Source organism: Chiroxiphia lanceolata, chromosome 13 (genome assembly GCF_009829145.1).
Source record: "Chiroxiphia lanceolata isolate bChiLan1 chromosome 13, bChiLan1.pri, whole genome shotgun sequence".
In the NCBI taxonomy this organism is placed as follows: domain Eukaryota; kingdom Metazoa; phylum Chordata; class Aves; order Passeriformes; family Pipridae; genus Chiroxiphia; species Chiroxiphia lanceolata.
Genome location: NC_045649.1, coordinates 5,011,071 through 5,032,615, shown reverse-complemented (window position 1 = coordinate 5,032,615; position 21,545 = coordinate 5,011,071). Strand labels below are relative to the sequence as shown.

Here is a 21,545-nt window from a genome sequence, read left to right as displayed (position 1 = left end):
CATAAATACATGGTCATCCCCTGCCTACTCACTTTATTTAAGTACACTGGAAGTATAACCACATCCTTACAACACAGAAAGCCACAGATACTCACTCACAACTGTTGTCTTGAATTTGCTGTTATCATATTCAGCCCCACAAATTTCAACCTCTACAAAGGGACAAGCGATGCTTCTACCGAGTTTAGGGAGATGACGAGCACCCAAAACCTGCAAAAGCAACTCGAAATTATAACCACCTCCAAAGGAAACTTGGCACCATTATTTCTGAACAGAAGACATCCTGCAGAACTAGAGGAGGGAAGAATCCAGAAGAATGTGGAAAAGCACACGCTCTCTTTCTTGAATATGGTTGCATGTATTAAACATACATGCAACAAATAACCATTGTTTGAGTAACCCAGTGATTTTCATTGTAAGATACTGCAGCTGACATTCATTACACACAATATGCAGTTGCAGACGAGGCCTGTAGCATAAGTTTTTGTTATCTTGCTTCAGTCTTTATTACATACCTATTTCTAGACATTTCTGCTTTGCATTCACAGCCCCTGTTTAACCTGTCTTTAAACTGTAGTGAAAAGCAGTTAATGTGTTTCTTCTTTCTCAGAAAACATACTTTTAAAGGACATGTCTTACTGCATAGCAACTGAGAACAGACACAAGTTCAATCCCTGCTTGGCACTAAGTCAACATGGCAAAATTTTCAAATGATAAACCCATCTCTGGAAGAAAAATGAGAATGAAATTCAAATTACATCATAGTGTATTAAATATGATGAAGGGGAGATCAGTTTATTAATTTTTTCTATTTAGTTTCTCTATTTCATTATAAATATTTTTCTTCCACACTCAAAATCTCCTAACTAGTTAGTCTGCTGCAAAACAATCTCCAATAGGACCCTTCTGTTGAGAAGTTATTAGGTTGGAAATGCAAGTTAGTTCATTTGGAGTTTTTATTAACAATTATAAAAAAATCACCCCAGGATTGTGTTTTCAGTCCTAAAACGTGCTTCATTAGCATGATAAAGATATAAATTTCTTTTTAGGAAACCAGTAAAGCTAATTTTATTCTCAAACACACTGACACTTAAAAACAGTATTTTGACAATCTGTCAGATCTTGCTCTGAAATATAATAGCTTTATTTTTAGTTTTATAGATATTTATGACTGGTAAAAAACCATAATTTACAAAAGAGATTTACCCTCACTGTCATAATCATCTGCAATTTCCTCTTCGAGTCATTTGGCATTGGGTCATACTCCTCATTCCTCATGCTCTCTGGCTGCAGGACGTAGCCAGTGCGTCCATTAAGTGAAAACAAGGCATGGTTCAATTGCATGTATTTATCTGGGGAGAGAGTTAAACAGTAATAACATAAAATCCCAATTGGAATAAAGCCAAGGAAATACCAGACCAGTGGCTCCTCTCTGCAGTGCTTCCTGGTTAGCACTTTATCAGAAAGAGCTGGAAAGGTAAGTTCAAAGACTCGGGTTCTTCAGGAACTCAAACTGACAGGCTATTTTTCATCAATTTTAATCCCCAAAACCCCATCTCCACCCACAATTAGTTTCCTATGAACCTGTCATAAGATAGTTGGCCCTCACCAGAAAGTGGAGTACAGCACTGGAGTGGCTGAACACCTATTCCTACACCTGAAACTTACTGTAAATATCTCTGTTGGCTTATCACAGAGAGATCAAGGTGAAATAAATCTTTTAGAGTTTAGGGCTAGTTTGGCTCAGAGACAGGGCTTCTGGAGACCCATTTTTGGGGCCCAGCTCTATAAGGCGATCCACACGTTCAAAAGCAAACTTCAGTTCTTCCACATCCCTTCCAGCAGGGAAATACAAACAAACAGGACAGTGACTAGAATGGCAGAAGGGCCAGAAAGGGGCTCGTTCATGGTGAAATGGAAGGTGGATTAGATCCTTCTTCAAAGGGAATATTACCTGGAGTTTGGAAGTTAAGAGCCACCATCTGGGAGCCACAAAGCCAGAGGCGAAATGGGTCATAGTTGGATGAGTCGACCCTCTGTCCTTTAGGATAAACACGTGTCAGTCCCTTCAGGTTGTATTTCAACAACTCAACTGGCTTTTGCTTCACAATGCTCTCTGCCTTGGTTTCCACAAAAGAACGGATTTCTTTGAAATCAGGATTGTCTACACAGGGGTGAGGAAGAAAAGTAGTTACCAGAGGAAGAAATAAGTTGACATTTATACTGTATTTTTACCAACACTTTGTTTTACTTTGTTTTGCTTTGTCCTTTAATCCAATAATTGGCACCATTTTCAGGCGGACACAGCAAATTGGTTGAGAATCAAGTCTGAAAGTTAAAATTGCCTGCCTGCCACATGCTTTGCAGGAGGGCAGATAAGAGCCCATAGTCATGTCCTCATCTCATCATAGCTAATAATGTACTTCTGACCACTATAACACGTATTTAAATGAGACATCTCTTCCTGGGTTTAAATGGGGAGAAGAAAGGGCGAGCCAGGGTTAGCCAATGCCTCAAACAATGACTATAATTATAATGTCTTAACTGCAGTGACAGCTTATTAAAAACATTTGCAAAGAAACTTAAAGAAAAGAGCACGTTTGCTGGCTTCTCCAGCAGCAGTGACAAAACAATGGAATAAAAAGTACATCTTTCAGTATCAGATTCCACACCTGCACTTACACAGACCCCAGTTACATTATGAAGCCACATACATCTCAACAGCCTAGACCTGGCAAACAGGTTCTTACCATAAAATAATAAAATGCACAGTAAACCCACTTTGAAGGTTTTTTACAAACAAACCACAAGTGTTCAGCCAGAGTTTACCTTCAGTTCTAAAATCTCAACTAACATCTGTAAAGATAGCAGAAAGAGTAAAATTCAGTTGTAATATTAAAGATAATACCTAAATTGTCCTTGGTTTTGCTCGTTGGCTTGCAGTAGATTACCAGATCAGATAATTCAATAGCAATTAATTGATTCTTTTCCCAGTATTTCCTCCTGTTCTCCTGGAAAACATAACAAAGTTTTAGATTACAGATATGCTGAGTATTATGGTACAGTAACTGCAGGGTGTACTCTAATGTGCATTCTTTGGTGCTCAGATTCCTATCTGATAATTTAGACACTTGCATAGATGTAAAGCACTTTCAGACCCAACTCAGAGAACAGGCTATAACCAAGTGGTTTTGGGTTTTAGTTGGGGATGTGCTTTGTGGGTTTTTTTTATGGAGGAGAAGGGTGTTGTTTGGAGTTTTTTTTAAGCAAGGGTTTCATTGCTTCCCTGATCAGTCCTGCTCAGAATCCTGGCAACTTTTTCTTTTCTTTTAATGTGGCTCTACTCAACTTATTTTTAGTTGTGTTCTTAACTCTATAGCTCATATAAATGCAAATGTATGCAGAAAAAAATGCAAAGGGTAGTGAAGTCTCTCTGTATTTATTTAAAATTCTGAGCAGAACTTAAGTCTTGCTAGTAACTCCCAAACAGCTAAATTCAAACCCTGTGAGCACCATTCCCATAGTTTTCTATTTGTGCACCAAACCAATAATGTTCTGTGTGGAAAATCATGTGCAATCTTGTTGACATTACCAGTACTAAACCCACTATCTACTTCCACATTTGCAAGCACCTGCTCTATGGAAGCTGAGCAATGTTCTCTGCCAGCAAAGACTGGGAACAGCTGGAAGCAGCAAGACACGTCCCAAGTGGAGACATTTGGGCTGGAGGTTTTTCAGACATAAGAAGCTACTACAGGATAAAACATGTTAGAAGAGTCCCATACTGAACAATGATTTGGCACAAGAGATGATGAAGCAGCAGCTATTAGTAAGCCTTCTGAAAGAATTCCCTCAACAGGACAAACATAAGAGGAATGAAAATCAGAACTAGAGAGGCATGAGTTTCCAGAGTGTCTCACTGAAACAGAGATTATGCATTGAAGTCTAAGAAAAGCAAAGAGGAACACAGTATTTAGACTTGGAAATAACCTTGGGGAAAAGCTGTAGAAACCTCATTGTACTCAGTGATCCACCACAGTTTCTCAGACATTGCTTAACACTAATCAGAGCTCCAAACAGCAAAAGATCACTTCTACTCATCTCTAGACATAACCCTCTAGTAACAACCAAGCAGGAGTGCTGGCAATAAACAACCACTCCTGGGAGCATGGTAAGGGTCAGTATTGAGCAGAGATGACAAGATACACGAAGCTTAGTTTTATTTCTTGTGTATAACAGACACTGCCTAAACCCAAACTAATTTAGAAAAAAACCAAACCTGTATCACATTGCAGCAGTGTTAACTCACTATGCCTTTTCCTTCCCCAAAATTCAGCCTGTTAACTGTACCGACAACAAGGGCCTTTCCTCATCTTTATCCCCTCCCCATGCAGCAGCCCATCATGTGAACTTTCCAGAGGCCATGCTGTGAGGGAAGCCTCCCAACTGACGAGATTGAATTTTGAAGCATCTTTGAACACAGAGTGTTTAATACTTCTCCAGCTGTACAGAGAGAGAAAAAGCTGCCAAGCTCCTGAAGAGCTTATTGTTGTACCATAAAAAACATTCAATTTAGAGACACTTCTTCTAGGTCATGTTTCTCTTTTTCTCGTTTTTATTTCTAAATGAAAGCCTGGCACAAGAACCTTATCTCTCCTCCCACAACAATAGGTCAACAGCCTGTTGCTTCTCCCCTTGCTGAATTTGCAGCTCTCCGCTTGAGACATCAACTTGCCAGCTATAAATAGGATTAGGATGACCCCCAGAGCATTACCACCACTCCATATGACAGATAAACAGCATGTGCCAACATGATACTGAAACTCATTTTCCATCAGCCATATCACCCACTTAACAATAAAAGTGAATAAAAGCAACAAAGGAAAGAGTATAGTAAAGCATAGCCATTTTAAGGACTTTTTGGTCACATAGAGTTCTTAAATACTAGAAAACACGACAGGGAGGTAAATTAGAGCATCAGAACAGGAAAACCAAGTCCTGAAAAATGTCTTTAAGTGTTAGTAGAGGAACACAGAAGCTAAACTTTGGTAGAATCCTTGAATTTGTAGGCAAATATTTGGAAATATTACTATTCTGGGAAATCCAGAACATGCCTATTAGTTACAAATAAATAATTAGCCAAACAATTCCCTATCAGTGCACTCACTGAGAAGCAGAGTTAGTAAAGAGGATTAAGAAGAGTTTAGGGAATGGCAGCTCAGATTTCACACATACTCACCAGTGAATTCACAACTCTGAACAGAACAGTCTGATATCTGAGTTTCTGCTGCTTAACACCAGGACAAACCAGTGTAACCAGACGTAACATTGTAATGGTATCTACTTTGGCCTACTAAGCACCTTCACTGAGGTGCAGGGTGCAACACAGACAGTACTCTGCTGAAAACCTCCTGTTAACATAAATTTACATAAAATGTTCATTCACACACCATTCCCCAAAGATTTTATGGAACAAGAGTCACAGCATCGATAGAACGTACAGAAAACTGGAACATGCATGAGAATGAAGGACCATGTGTTAGCAACATTTAGCAGCATAGAGCAGCTAAAGACAAAAACTATTGTGAATTTATAGCAGTACATCATAAAAAACAACAAGGAATAATTTTTTCTCAATACCTCTTCTGCGGTTTTCCAAGTGATTTCACGGATACTTTGGTACCATTCAAAGAGTTCTTCTACTTTATCGGTTGCAAACTCAACACAAGCATCTTCGGGATTCTTGGGTTCCAGAATGAAGACAAAAGGCTTTTTGTGCTTCCCTTGTGGCATTTTCACTGTTAGGCAATACAGTAGCAAGAAATTTATACTGAAATCCAACAGTTCTTTTTCTAAGCTGTCATTGTTGATCTATGGCAACAGTAGCGTTATACAGTTTCAATGTATAAACTGCATTGGCTAAATTAATACAAGCAGAGGGTTCAGGTTTTTGTTGGGTTTTGTTTGGTTTTTTTTCTAAATCTTTCCTTCTAAACATAAAAGAATCTACTCAACGCAGAAAGCTCAGGAGAGTCCACATGTGAGCATCAGAAAATACATACCAACGTTGTACGTATTGAGCACCAGAATGCCACGACACAGAGAGCCTAAGGGGTTGTCCTCAATAATCTGAAAAACATGAGTTGATTCTCACCCTAAATATTCTCTTGAGTCCACATGCACAGGACATTAACAAATAATAAACATGCACCATTAAATCTAACCTCAGTTTCACTGAAAGCATGCCCACTGTAAGGTTTAAAAGCCTGTTTTTAAAAGCCTGTTTCCGTATCAAAAGCTTCTTGTTTTGATAAACACATGCGAATCTCTTCAGTGAGAGTAGTCAAAAGGAGGAGTGCAGCTTCTGACCTAACAGAACTGCTCATTTGTTAAGTCTGCTTAAGGTTACAATGACCTGGAGGGAGGAAATCTAATACTTGTGTTTTCCTCCAAAGACTCCTGGAAAATCATTGGAAGTGCTTCAGAACAACAAAAGAATTCAGTGTTTTATTTTTAAAACTCAAAACTGTCAAAACTGATTATTGTGAAATTCTGTTTTCTTTTGCTGAAGAGCTCTTTGTCCAAGACACTGGACCATATATTTTAGATACTTTTGACAAACACTATAGGGTTAGTCATGCATAAAAACTTAATAATGGAGAGTAAAATGGTTTGTAAGATCTGTTTGGACACATAGTTTTCTTATTTGCAAATATTAAGACAGTAACTATACAGGAAAACTAGTTAAAAGTTTCAGGCATGTTATTGTTTAACCAAACTATCCGAAAAATCTGAAGTGGTATGATTTTTACTAACAGGAAATCATCATAATCTTCTGAAACCTCACCAAATTAGCTGTCTCTTTAAATAGTTTTCTATGAGCGAAAATATATTCTGACAAAAATATTCAGCAGCACAGAACAATGAAGAATACATTCATCTCTCTGTTCTGTGTTCTCTCAAACACAGCGTTGTGAGTCTGTAAACCAGACTTCCACTTCCAGGAGGTAGCCAAGGAAATGCAGTGGACAAACCATAACCCTCACCTGGCTCTCAAGCTCAGCAGAGTTATCAGATGACATGTCTTCAACATAATTAGATGGAAAATAATGTTGGATTTTTTCTCCATAATCCCCCTTCCACCTGAATTTAAACAGAAAAGTAGAGAGAGAGAGAGAGAAAAAAAATAGCTAGAGAACTTCAATAGGCCATTAATGAAGCAATAATCCCCAAGAAATTGGTCATTAATACCCCATAGTAGCTTGTCTAGCTGGCTATCACCAAAATATAAATGATGAAGTAGCTAAAAGCTCTAACAAAGTGATCATTAACTGTAGTAACAGATGATTTCAGAGGGATTACAGTTACTGTAAACTGCAATTAATGACTTAAGAGGCTTTTTCCCCCTCCAGTACTAAAAATACTATTATGTGGTTGATTACCCTGTAGAAACTACAGGGAAACATTAGATTCCCAAGCTTTCCAAGCAATTTACAAGCCAGCTAGAAAAGAAAACCTGTTATGAAAGGAGACTGTACAGAGAACTAAAAAAGGTGGGTTTGATTCCTCAGAAGTGCTTAGCAGAGCAAGGACAGAAACAGGGCAATGATTACAGTGGTAATGGGTGAGTGACTCCCCAGAATACACACATGTTTGGGAAGGGTGAAGGTAGTAAAGGAAAAATACTGGATACACTGGGCAAAGGAGGCTCTGCAGGCTGAGGTTATTGCTGTGGGATAGAAAAATGGAAAAGACATGAAAGGAGACTTGAGGACGAGGGAGTTTTGTGAGGTTTTTTTAATACACTGGCATTAAGATTTATAAGGCCACAGTTAATAAGCAGCAATCAGACAACTGGCAGTTTTTTTAAACTACTACTCAAAGCTCTTTTTTTTCCTCCATCTAGTAAGTCACCAGAAGTTCTCTCATGAGGAATCTTTGTCCTTACCAGCCTCCAGTTTCCTTTGTGACATTATGAATTAAAGCTCCTCGAGAGAAGCTCAGTTCATCACTCCTTTTGGCTCTGTAGTCATACAAGGCTTTCACTGTTCTCTGAGGCTTCAAGAGAAACAGAGCAAAGGGGTCATCTAGGGGGACAGGTCATAAAATAATCAATAATCCAATTTTAAAAAATAAAAAAAAAAGGGGGGAGGATTGGATTATTATTTTGTTGTGATGAAGCTTAGAAAACAAAATACAGAAGTTCCAGAGTGACATCTATTGGTGGAAGCAAGTGATGCTACTTTGTTATTATTCAAGTATCAGCTCAGGAAAAAAAGAAAAAGAAAACAAAAAACCAAAGAATCTTTCTTTTATGGGTGCTGAAACATAGTTACGGTAGAATAAAAATAAAAATAAGAAACCCCATACAGTAAAATATCAATCCTCCTCTATTTTTAACCAATGTATTCATAAGCATTTGGAGTTTGTAGGCTTAGATGCCTACAAAACTTTCACTTCAAAACCGCATCAGCTATCCTGCTGGTCACATTTCCTTTACAAAGACAGGCAGTTTTAGCGGGATGAGCAATTCCTTTATCTTGAGTTTACTCCTACTACCCAAATTCTTCAGCAGCAATGCAAATTCATTGGCCAAAAAGACTAAAAAGAATTACATTCACAAAATTTACAAGCAGGTGGTTTTTATGAGAATTTACAAGTAGGCAGGCCCTAGCAGGAATTACAGACAAGCAATGTTTGATGTGCCACTTGTTTTTAAAACAGTATCTATATCTCAAAAGAAGACAAACTTTAATAACTCATTAATAAACCAAAGGCACCATTTTTATACAGAAAGCACGTGAATACACTCTGCACCTATTTGTGCATTCAGGCCACATTTGATGATGGAAATGTGATGATTTTGTGCACACAACTAACAGCGTGTAGAGACACCCACAGGCACAGAAATGAGGTTTATATGTTGTACTTTCTTTCCACAAAGATATGGCCTTCTCAAATTGAATCTTCTCACAGGTATTTAATTTGGGGACACACACCTGCATAAGCCAAATCAAATTGTCTCCACAGACTCAATAGCAAAAAGTGCCCAAATTCCCAGTGTGAATGAATCAGTACAGGATTTGAACATGAGAAAATGTGTGGGTACAACTTTTAGAGACCAGAAAAAAAAGTCACACCCTTTAAATTTCTGCTGTCCAGTCCCCCATGATCAAGTAGTCTGATGCTTTCAATTCTCCTTTTCATCACTGCTAACAGGAAACAAACAAGTCTCATAATTTTAAGAAGTCTATACTAAGTGTGAATAACTTTCTTTAAGCATACCACTGTGGGGGTGATTTCACTGGGTTCCACATACATCTTGACATCATAGAGGGAATTAATATCTTTTTCCTAAAAACAAGAAGAAAAAAAAACAAAAGAAGTTTCAGAAATCAAAAGTTATAAAAGTGCTTAAATGTTAATTAATTAATAATAATTAATATAATATTATATAATATTATATTATATAATAATATAAAAGTACTTAACATTCATTGCTGAAACCACCTTTTTGACCACACATAGGCAAACAGAAGAGAAGGGAAGCCAGACACCTATGTTTTGCTCATTTCTGTAGTTGAACATACCTGAACACAAGTTTGTTATTTAATCTGTCTGTGCCTCAGCTTAATGGACAGTAAAACCCCATGAAATAGCAATACCTCACAAAGGTCTCTCTTAATCAGTCAAATAGCTTTTTGGTTGTGAGTACCCTTCTGTGTAGAACCAGGAAAGAAACACCTACACTCATGATTTCTGTGCTGCAGTACTTTAGTACTAGTACTGGTTTCACTATTAGATAAAAATTCTAAAACAATATACATGGTCATCTGTTTCATTTTATTCTGTCCTTGTGATTCCATTTGGACCTGGACCTACGACACAGAACCTTTGCTATAGGCAACATTATAAAAAATCCTGAGGTCTAAAATCCTTTTTAGTCCCTTTTAGGCTCCCCAGAGGAAACAAAATCCCCAGGTTTTGGTTTCCTCAAACATGCCAGATGCATTTTTCCCACAGATATATATCTGAGGAGAGAAGACAGCACCTCAGGTTTTTCAAAAGCCTCAGCAAAGCTTTCTCATAATGAAACACATCCATCCAGAAAGGAGACCTTTCTCCTCAGCTAAATGTTCAGGCTCCTGGTTTAGCCAATGGATAGATCTCTTGGGGAGACTTTGCAAGAGAAGTCAATATAACCATCTCAGTTTCACAGAAAACTACCTGTTAGAGCTCCCCCAAGCCGATCTACCTCAGCCAGGCTGAACCCCAGCCCCCAGTACCAGCCCCCCGTACCGTGCAGTAGCGCTCCAGCAGCTCCTCCGTCACCGGGTACCGCAGCTTCATCTTCCTGTACAGCCGGTGCTTCTCGTAGTATGTCACCAGCTCCACCAAGCTCTCAAAGTAGGCCGAGGTCCCCAGCACAAAGTGACGACCTTCTTGCTGAATTCGGAAGTGCTTCACCTTCCCCTCCGCCCTGCGGGACAAGGGCAGGTGCTGTGATAGGTGTCGGTGCTCGTGGTGAGGGCTGTGTGTGCACTGGACCAAAGCTGCCTCGTGCATCTCAACCATGTGAAATGATTTCTCCCCCTAACAAAGCCTCTCCCATTCAAACCAAATTACAGTTGCCTGATTAAATTCACAAAAAAACCATTCTCGCTTTTCTACGACGTACAGAGCCCTGGGACAAATCCGTGGTTTTGCTTGGATTACATTTCTGTATTTTTTCCCCTACAAAGAGGTATTTTGTCACCTTCATACTAACACAAATATCTCTGATCAGACTGAGAGTCCCTCTGGAACCCTCTGCTGCTGATCTGCCACTGTCCCTAAGCACCAGACACACTCCCCTCAAAATGAGTAGCTGTCTCTTCCTTATAATCATCTTGATAACTACAGAAATCAATTTTGAAAGAAAAAAGAAATCTCTTGTGCTTGAACACAAGGTTTGTGTTTGCATCGATAACAGCAAAACAATCCACTGACAACCATCCCACCTAGAGAAGATGGTTTGTGTTTCCGTAGATAAGGGTAAAACCATCCTCTGAAACCATCCCACCCACAAAGACCCCTTTTCAAGCTGCTGAAGTTTTGGTAGTTCTTGTTTTCCCCACTGTTAAATGTTTTTATTGAGACGCTGCAGCTCCAGTGACTTCAATATCCACCTTGGTAACAGCAGAAAGCTTCAATCTAAAGTACATAGGAGACAGGGGAATTTTGGACATCTTCAATACACAATAAGCATATAAATGAGCAATTTTGTATGTTGCTAAATTATCCATTTTCAGAGAAATGCAATTTGATCTGAAGGCACGATGGAGAACACCACAATTCTCTACATTTTATTAATGCTTTTACAAGAGCCACAGTTTCAAAACTGTTTTCCCTAGTGAGAAAAGCCAACAATTTCACTTTGACATTTCTTTTCAGTTATATAATAGGTCGGGATTTCTAGGGGATAAGGACACAGAATCACTGATGAACCTGAACCACAGGAAACTTCAAAATAACACCATCTAGCAAGGAGTGTCAAAGAAGTGAAGAAGGGCTATGCACAGTTCTGTATGGGAAGAAAGGGACAGCTGGTGCTCAAACTGCCTTTATAAAAGCATAGAAGTTTATGCCATTCTTGGAGCTGCTGCACAAATCGATTACTCAAAAGCTAATTACTCAAAGTTTGAAAGCAAGAATACCATGACTCTAAAAAGACCATTATTTTTTAAATAAGAAAAACCAGAGCATTGTTGGGCTACTAGGTAAGGCCTATCTGTCCTTTTCTTACCTGAAAGTCATGGCAAACGAGTCAGGTTCATCTCTCTTCCTAATCAGAAAGGCTCCATCTCGAGGAATTCGCATGAGCATGTCTTCTGCCTCGCCCCGACTCAAGTTGCTGTAGTACCAACTACAACAGATAAAAATCAAAATGGACAAGGCATTACAAGGCTTGTCAGATGTCATTCAGAGAGAATGACAGACAGCATTATTAACAATAGAGCTTCAGACGTAAGAAAAATTAGATTTTCCCCATCTTGCCACCTATGACAGTAGTTTTTCACAAAACATTGGAACATGGAAGCTTATTTTGGAAGAAAGCACCTTGTCTATCTCAAATCATAAAACATAAATCTACATTTCTTCCTGAAACAAAGGCACTGGATCCTGCTTTTAGTCTGCCATTCCATTCTCAGGAGTTGATTCAGTTTTGACACAGCAGATTTAAGGTAAAGTCCAAACATAGACAAAAGAAAGACACCAGGCATTTGAATTCTTTTCTTTAGTGCTTGGTTTTGTCTTCTCTGTAGGGATGGACCTATCTTGACTCTAACATGCCTTCAGTGAAGCTGTGGCCACTTATACTGGTAGTATATCCCTACCTTATTCAGAAAGGCAGGAAAGTCTAACCTTTAAACTCTACCTTCCCCTCTCACTGGCTTCCAAAGTTACCTACGGGTGCTCAGTGACTCCCAGATCGCAGCAGGGCAAACAAAAAGAAGTTTAGTCACAGATCAGTATTTTACACGCATAAGAGATTTACTTTTCTCACTGTAAAAGAAACCCAACAGAACAAAGGGCAGTGATTACAGTTTTCTGTCAGCAAACAAGGGCGAGCCCTGCCCAGGATCTGCGATAGGCAAACACCAGCTGGAAACAAAAACCGAGCTGTACTAGTTCCTACAACAGGGGGTGAAGTCAGCCTAACCAACTCTGACCGGGGTGAGGTGGAGGGCAGGATTAGGAAAACGTAACTGCTTGGGCTCACTGCCCCAGTAACAGTTTCCAGATGGCACAGACCATGACCACTTAGTTGCCAAACCACAGCCAACTACTAAATATCTAATCCAACCCACTGGGTGTTGTAAAACACTGAGCAGACAAAGGAGGAATTGGCACATTTCCACGGCATTACAGTTCTCACTGATTTTCCTAGTTGCTGCTAGTAAATTGCTTTCCAGTGACTGCTCTTTGTTCTACCAAGTCCTCACAAAGTCAGTGGTGTTACTCGGGATCTTTCAGGGATGCTTATTCCTCCAGCTTCCAGGGACAACCAATATTTAAAGTGGGCTCCTGAATCCAGGGAATTTTCTACGGAAAAATCCAAGACCAGCTAAAAACAAGGCAAAGGACACGGACACAACGACGGTGCTTGCCTTCTGCTGTACGTACTCTTTAGTCTCATGAGGGCTGGGATTGGGCACAGCATCGGTCAGGCGCAGCTCAAACTCAGCACAGCGCAGATGGGCCTCCTTGTAGTGTTGGATGAGATCATAGATGCTGTCAAAGGTGAGGTTGTCTGTCAGGTAGTACTTCACAGTGTCCCCATCACCTGTGGAACGGATCCGGCAGTGCTGGACTCTCCCCGACCTCCTGAAGAAGTGAAGGGGGGCATAAGGAAAATACATGTTTTATAACAGATTTTCTTCTTTTGAAGCCCTTCCCCACCCGTTCCTGGTCAACTAGTTGGTGAGCTTGTGAAGAGGCAAGTGTCATCTCATAAAACAAGCAAAAAAAAAAAAAAAAAAACCAACAAAAATGCTGACAAGGGAGACTACAGGACCAAAATAATAATTTTCAACTGACAATTGTTTAAAATCTGTCATAAGCTTATTTTGCAAAATTTGCTCTGACAGCTCTCTGAGTCAGAAATCCATCTGACACTATTCCTCATAATGTCCCAACCAGAAGAACAAAAAAAACAACCCAAAAAAACCCAAAACCCAGACTACGAAAACAAACGAACAACCAAAAAAACCAACTTCAAAATCTTTACTATTTTCCCTCTAGAGGATTACATTGAAAAGATCAATCTCTGATAACAAAGGTACACTCATGAGACTACCTTTTCAGTGTAGAAACCAGCAATTTATCTCTAAATTAAAAGATCTAATTTTAGTCCACTCATTGAGGAAATAACAAATCCTATATCCTGCCAAAACACTAAAAAAGTTGGGGGTTGGGGGAAGAATCAAGCCAGTCAGTCCTCTCTTGACAAATCTAATGCTTCAAATAAAGCCTACTGTGCCAAAATGTGCTATGTTACACTCAAGCTTAATTTACAAAGTAGTCTTTCACAATCCCATCCATAACATTTGAGTATTATTCCTATTTCTTCTCAGCTATAAATGCATATTTTAAAAATACACACATTTTTGTGCAATGCCATAAAACAAACAATCACCATACCAGAAAGACAAGGTGTAATCATCAGGGAAAGCTTCACTTTCCCTAACTAGGAATGTCCCATCCTTGCCACCCATTTCAGCACAATATTCCTGGAGCAGTTTCTCAGCAGTTGTTCTCCCCCCTTTCATTTTCCCATGGAACCATTTCTCTTTTAAGTGCAGTTCAGTACGTTTCACCTCCTAGACCAGAAAATAAGAATTTTTTATAATGCACTTCTAATTTTATGGTTTTGAAACAAAGTACTTGCTCTTGACAAACGATCTCCTGTTTCAGGATTTCAGCTCTTCCTAGGCCTGAGCTCTCCAGACAACCACCTTTATAGTCACCCTGCTTTACCAAGCACCACGTGCTCAACTGTGGCAAACACTTTGCAAAAGGGAAATGAACCCCTGTAAGAGGTGTGCTGGGTTAGTAACACCACAAACATTAGTTCATGCTGTTTAGTTTGAGAACAGCAATAATACTCCAAAGATTTGTCAGTGCACATGTCATCATTAGCAGTTAAGTACCAAAATTGCATTTCATTGTCTTTGTACTCATCTTTGAAAGTCCTCAATTAACCAAGGGAAAAAGTTATTTAATTAGAAATAGGGTTAACTGGAGTTAACCTTGGCAAAGACCCTTTTATAAATGTTTTATCTCCCCACTTTTTATCTCACATGGCTCCTCTACAATTTCAACATTGGGTTAAAAAAATATGCATGTGTAGACACTGAAACAAACAGAGAGAATAAAAAGAACATGCTTAAACAATAAAACACAGCCATCACCTTTGATGAATCTTCATCAGCATTCTGTTCTATATCATCACTGAATGAAAGCTTTTCATCAGCAATAGCACAGTAGTGCCGAGTCCATTTCTGAAAGTTGGGAGACATTGAAACCATTAACAAGAAAGAGGGAAACCACAATATCAAAACAAGGTGTAACAACAAACAAAATACCTTCTTCCCCTCATCCACACCTGTTCAACTGGCAATATTACTTACACAAATATTAAGAAAATTCATGCAAATTTCTAGTATTACAGAACTGAGTAACAAACCAGCAAATGTCAGAAATAACACCTGTTCTATTGTGTCCCACATGTAAAGTTCTCCTTGTTGCTTCTTTTCTTCTTTTTTGTCTTCCAAGTTCACATCAATGTCTCCCTTTGGCCCCAGTTTTTTGTGCTAAAAAAATAGAAAAACAAAAAACCCCACCACATTCATACACTTGCAGAGAATCACAATAAAATTGCTTTTAATGTTTCAGCACACTCAATATTACTGGAAGTAATTGCACAGCCACTTTCTGTCATTACCATAACAGCAGCTGTTCTACAAGGAACACCAGGGCTGGAACTTCTTTCTTTAAAATTTAGATCTCATAATAAAGGTTAAGAAACTAGCAGAGGTATCATTCAAGCAAAAAAGAAACAACTAGTTTTATAAGATTTCGCCCTTCTTTAGAGAACAGAAAACATGAAGTGACACATACCAAGAAATAAGGATAAAACAAGAATCCTTCTGCAGAGAGCAGGACATAAGGAACAAAAAGTCAAAACAAAATGAAAAGATAGGGAATTAAAATGAATGGGGATTTCACTCTTTTACAAGAAAAATGAGCACAAGGGAAATCTTTTGTGAGAAAAAGAGGCCAAGCTCTACATTCTTGAGAGTTCTCACAAAAGCCAATATCTCAGGGGGCCACAGGTAATATCAATTACTTAACTGCAGTTAATGATGAGATTAATTGTCTCATATCTAGTTCTCAACCACATTCAGTTCTGCATAGCCTACTGCTGGCAGATTTCAATTTGACAGGCTTATCTGAAAAACCTCACAGGCCAGTAAAGGAGGAGTTGCCTCTGACTGTTTACTGACAACATTTTCCAAACAAAAGCCAAACAACACAACCAGCTCACTGGCAGGTGCTGATCTATTTAAAGACTCTTCAGTGCTCTTTTAGACAGCACTGAGTGTTACGGATGTTCTCTTCTGCACAGTCATAGGAGTTTGCAATTCCCTTTAAATCAGATCTGTCATGTTATTAATCATGTACCTGTGCAAGTCCCCTCTGTGCTCTGCAAGGTAACAACAAACAGTCTGGAGGGAACAAAAAAAAAAAAAAACAAAAAAACACAAAAACTTTAGCACAGAACTTTTGCACCTTATAATGGCGTGCTACTTTTTCCAGACTGATAAAAGCTGGATGCTTGTACCTTTCTAACCCTTATTTCTTCTGTTCAGAAGTTTAATACAGAGGATGCAGTACTGTTAGCCAGAAAACTGCAGCATGGACAAAAGTGATTATTGTTTTACTAAAGAAATCATGAGCAGCCCTCAGATTCTTTATCTAACATTGCCTTTCAAAAAGGTTCTACTGCAGTTTCAGTCTGAGAAACAGTATTCCTGGCTCCTCCTCTTGTTTTCCTATTTTATCTCCCAGCACACAAAGCAAGCCTACCTTGATGATGATTTTCTCTTTCAGCTGGGTTGGTGATGGGAGCTGATCTGCACTGGCTTCCACAGGTTTCACTAAAAGCTGATCCCCAAATACCTCCTTGAACACTTTGGCCATGTGTCGCTGCTGCTCCACACTACAGTGCTCTTCAATTGACAGAATGACTGGGTATCTGATGCAGAAAAACAAGGTGAATGAAGATAATTTCTTATTATTACAGCTGGCAAGGCCAAGAAAACAACACCCTCCCTCATCCCCCAGATGAAAGAAAATATCTGAAGCAAACAAGATGACAAAAGGAAGAGACAGACCTCAATAAATAATAAGAGATGTGCAATCACAGAATCACTAAGGTCAGAAGGGACCTGTGGAGCTATCTAGCCCAGACCCCTTCTTCGGGAAGACGCACATTTGGCAATAATGAAGACTACTGGAATGTCATTTTTGATCTAGATTACAGAGAAAATAAGTTCACAAAGGGCTATGAAAAAATGCTGAAGGAAAATCAAACAAAGCTTACTCAGAGGTAACAAAGGCATGATCTTTGATTGCCTGTACTACGTCATCAAACTTGATCTTTGTTGTCCGTGTCCATCCATGGTAAATGATGGGTTTCCCATCAGGACCATCCCAGCAATCCACTAGGGAAGACAAACAGTAGAAGAAGGAAAAGACCAAACAATTCCTTAAATCACTCTAGTAGAAAGAATACATCCAAAACTTCAGAGTTCTACATACTGATTCGCAGACTTAAATGTTCTAATAAAATATTCCATTACATGAATTTATATCTCTCACAGAGGAAACTGAGCTCATTTAAGTAAGAGCAAGACAAATATGATAAAACATAAAATTTTCCCAAAGCACTATTATGTGGGAATCTGGAACAAGAAATTCTGGCAACTACGTGTCAGTCTACTAGGTTAGAATAATTTTCCAAGGATAAATACAATTTCAACAAGTGGCAAGCTGAGAGCTTATGTCTTCTGTTTATTTTAACCCTGAAACTCTACTTTGAGATACATTTTGCATCAGCCAAATTGAAGAGGCAATAGCACCTAGTTTTATGAAGTAACTGGTGAAATAACATGAAATAAAGTTAAACTTTTCAATTAGGAACACAAGCACATAGATAAGATGCATTCACAATTGACGGAGAACAAATGCACAAAAGACTGATTTACAAGCAAGTTAAACAGGATGACAAATGGTACCAAATCACAAAAATCCCTGTGTTTTAGGCTTGTCTGTATTAGAGTAAAGGCACATAAACTATGTATCTATGCTACACAAGTGCTCCAGTTTAAATCCTAAGCTTTCATATAGATTCAAGACTGAAATTTTGGTATGCAGTGAGAGGAGATTTAGGAAGACTTTCTGAAAACTGCAAGGGAACAAGAATCAGAGGAAGTGAATGGGGCAATAGTGGGACATAAGAAAAACAATTCAGGGAATCAGAGTTCTTTATATGACTAACTTCAAATTCAGAAAACAAACTAGTTCTTGATTTCAGTTCTTTTTTCTTTCTTGGTAAACAGAGGACACTACTTGTACAGACAGCATGTTACAAACTACTCCACAAGCTCTTTACTCACACTCAATACATCGACATCCCATTCTAAGGCACCTGATGTAGGCTTCTGTGGAGGATTCACTTCGAAGCTGGTCTCCTGTCAGGTATCTAAGGAGTAAATGGAAAAAGTAAAAGACAGGGAATCCATTTCACCCAGTTCTCACTCACTCACTGGGTGATATTCTGTCTCCTGTAATGGAGAATATATGTTGATTTTTTTAATTTTTTTTTTAAACTGTGATGGAAGAACCAAACTCTGCTGAACCTAATGTTATCAGATTTCTAAATGGACAGAATTCTAGGAGGTTAAAGCCTCAATATAAACATCAACAGGCTCTAACTGACATGCTTCTAGAGAGCAAATCAGGAGCTTTGAATCACACCTAAACCACACCGTGCTCAGGCATGATCATGTTGGAGGGATGTGGAGGGTATTTAGAGTGATACCACACCTCATACTTCAAAATACACCTGTAAGCTATATCCATATCCACTTTACTGCATTCCCTGCAATACTTTATTTGTTCATTTCTCCTCCCTCTCTTTTTTTTTTTTGATTATTCATTTTTGCTAGATGAGCAAATCCCTTTCATATGAAGACAGTTCAAACTCATCATCACATCCTTTGTACAACTAATGCTGACAGGAGCTCAGCAAGGCTGTTGGTGCTTGGAAAAAAGGGGAAGCTCCTTTAGTAACTTAAATTTCTGAAGGCAGAGAGGCTGGAACAGTGTCAGCTCAATACTTTTTTATTTTTGTAACAGGATTCAGGGTTTGGGTTTTCTGGCAGCTGAGCTCGGTTATATCTCAAAACCTCAAAGATCTTCTGAGAAGGGGAAAAAGGAGTTCCACAAACTCTATTTAGCACATTTACATCACACTTTAGGAAGGTTTCACACATCCACACAGTACATTTCTGGCATAATTTACTGTCTCCTAACAGGTGTTAGGCTTGTTTGAACAGGGATAGACAGCATGACTTGTGGTAACTTACGTGTTATGAGAGGAAGAAATCCAGTAGTGGGACAAAGGATTATTCATATCCTGCACATCTATTGAATCATATTTCTCATCCCAAATACTGTTTTCTTTTGCAAAAAGGTAAGCAAGGAACTACAATACAAAGAGAGAGAATTTAAATGTTTATGCCATACAAGACTGAAAGAAGGCCAGCAATGTAGCAAGAGAGGCCTACAGGACCTGCCACCCAATGAAAATATTGTGAAAGAGAAGAAGTCCATGAGAAGTACTACAAATACCATTTTCTCACCTCATCAACAAAGAGGAAAGGTTCAGCAGTTTCTCTCATAGTGTCGTCAATAAACTTTGTCATTCGTTCTCGGACTTTACTGAGATCTTGTGCCCAAGATTCCTTCAGATAATAAAAATACAGTAGAAAAGAAACTTTAGAAGTGATGTCATTCAACATAAAAATCAAACAAGGAACAGAGAGACCTACAGATGCGATTTACTTCTTTCTCATCTGCCTCGTTTACTGCCAATATATTTTATTGTAATCACATATCTTTAGGGTTTCCCTTATGATGTCAAAGGGGGGAAAAATAAGATCTCCATGTAAGTACATTTATGGACTGGAGGTCCAGAAGATATACACTACTTAAGTATATATATGCACTGACACACAGAAAAAAGCTGGGCTCCTTGGACATTGCTTCACTATAATCTCTCTCATTTCTAAGTGCAATCTGAATGTCCTTTGAGCACAGTGCAATTGAGAGAAAAAGAAAGTAGCAAGCTTATACAGGAAGTGCAAGCCTCGCTTTTCAACCATATTTGCAAACCTGGAGCTCAGCAGTGCCAAGCGAATCTCACACAATTTTTTCCCATCGAGTCTGTGCTAAGTAACATCATAAAAAAACCATGAAGACAGTTCCAGTCCCTGCCTCCATCCTTATCTGCTTGCTGGCACGGGACATCTAACTGGCTGTATACAACAGAAAATTTCCTTTGAGTGGAATGCAGGCAGGCAGCTTTGTGAGAGCTGCTAAAATGGGGCCATGACCAAGGCATTACCACGGTGCACCTCTGCTGACAGCTGTAACCAGGCCAGGCAACCACCTCTGACACACCCCCAGCATTTATTTCTAACCTTGCCTGTTTATCTACATGACTAAGTGGAGGCCTGTTAAAACCTTATTTACTTTGTCCTCCTTCTTGTCCTCTGGTGCACCTTCAGAGGCTTTACATAGATGAAAAATAATAGTTCTTGTGAGCTTCAATGGCAACAAATGAGAAATCCTTCCAAGGCCCAGTATTACAGTGAAATCAATCATATTCTAGGACACATCACATTTCTTTTTAATGAGCCCAGAATTCTGTGAGACAATCCCAAGGAAAATGAACTCAGTATTTCTGCAACCTTCCCACCTGCTGCTCGTGTAGCAGGAATCTCTGAAAGTCGTGGAGGTGAACTGCTGAAGCATCTGGACGGTCAGTGTTGCTTTAAAAAAAGAAAGGCAAAGTGAGGTTAAAGAAATAAGAGAGCAAGTGTGTTCAGATATTACAGTAGAAGATGATACGGATTTCTGTCTTGGATTTACAGTATGAATGTGCTGCCACCACCAAGAAACTTCATATAACTTCAATGGAATTTAGAGTAGGCTTGTAGCATTGTAGTATCCAGTTACTGCATATTGAGCCTCTAGGACTCCTGAATGTATTTTAACAGTAATTCACTGGGAAAAAGTAAAAATCTGTGCTCATTGCCATGTAGCAAATGAGCAGCATTCAAATGACAGGGGTGTTGGTAAGTTCAGTTGAGGTAAATGGGGACACTGTTCTTTTAAAATATCACAGAGCCACACTTCCACAAATAACTCCTTCTGTGGAATGTTTAGATGATCCACTGTGACAGAGCAAAACCTTCTGAAAAAGGAGGCATCAAGCTGCACCAAGGAAAAGTGGTATAACTGATTTCCCTTTTGTAGGCCACAAATGCAGCAGCATGTGGTACCAATAAGGTAATTATAACCTACCCACCCTTGATAAATCTGTGCTTTTAAGCAGTCTCACAAAGTTCAATTCATATGACATAACGGAGGGCTAAGGAAATACTTGGTACACTCAGAGCAAACTTAAGTTACTTTCTTAATCTGTTAGTGTAATATTCAAACCCAGGATAAACTGTTGTAGTCCACAGTCAAAGGGTTAGCAATGCCTGTGACCTATTTTTGATGCTGTACACATCTTACTTAAATGTTAAGTCCACCAAGAGAAAGGTGCAGAAGCTGTTACAAACAGCATCCTGCTCAAGTCTAGGCAAAGCCTGTGCACCACACCACTCTCCAGACTGAAGTTAAAATTTCTGCATCAAATGGTCCTT

At 39.0% G+C, this 21,545-nt stretch overlaps 1 protein-coding gene across 5 annotated transcripts in view; it reads right to left on the bottom strand.

Moving 5' to 3' along the window:
* Window positions 1–21,545, bottom strand: part of PLCG2 (phospholipase C gamma 2) — a 61,071-nt gene that overhangs the window by 8,948 nt on the left and 30,578 nt on the right. For all 5 annotated transcript variants that reach the window (XM_032701063.1, XM_032701064.1, XM_032701065.1 and 2 more), the window contains 21 exons: window positions 20,591–20,663; window positions 19,473–19,574; window positions 19,197–19,315; window positions 18,225–18,310; window positions 17,150–17,270; window positions 16,633–16,801; window positions 15,252–15,356; window positions 14,955–15,044; window positions 14,185–14,363; window positions 13,168–13,368; window positions 11,786–11,905; window positions 10,300–10,480; window positions 9,286–9,354; window positions 7,949–8,058; window positions 7,047–7,143; window positions 6,063–6,129; window positions 5,641–5,798; window positions 2,909–3,011; window positions 1,955–2,164; window positions 1,207–1,352; window positions 96–210 (listed from right to left, as the gene is read on the bottom strand). In XM_032701063.1, the coding sequence (XP_032556954.1) occupies window positions 96–210; window positions 1,207–1,352; window positions 1,955–2,164; window positions 2,909–3,011; window positions 5,641–5,798; window positions 6,063–6,129; window positions 7,047–7,143; window positions 7,949–8,058; window positions 9,286–9,354; window positions 10,300–10,480; window positions 11,786–11,905; window positions 13,168–13,368; window positions 14,185–14,363; window positions 14,955–15,044; window positions 15,252–15,356; window positions 16,633–16,801; window positions 17,150–17,270; window positions 18,225–18,310; window positions 19,197–19,315; window positions 19,473–19,574; window positions 20,591–20,663 (2,621 nt within the window). The remainder of the gene's footprint in view (window positions 1–95; window positions 211–1,206; window positions 1,353–1,954; window positions 2,165–2,908; window positions 3,012–5,640; window positions 5,799–6,062; window positions 6,130–7,046; window positions 7,144–7,948; window positions 8,059–9,285; window positions 9,355–10,299; window positions 10,481–11,785; window positions 11,906–13,167; window positions 13,369–14,184; window positions 14,364–14,954; window positions 15,045–15,251; window positions 15,357–16,632; window positions 16,802–17,149; window positions 17,271–18,224; window positions 18,311–19,196; window positions 19,316–19,472; window positions 19,575–20,590; window positions 20,664–21,545) is intronic.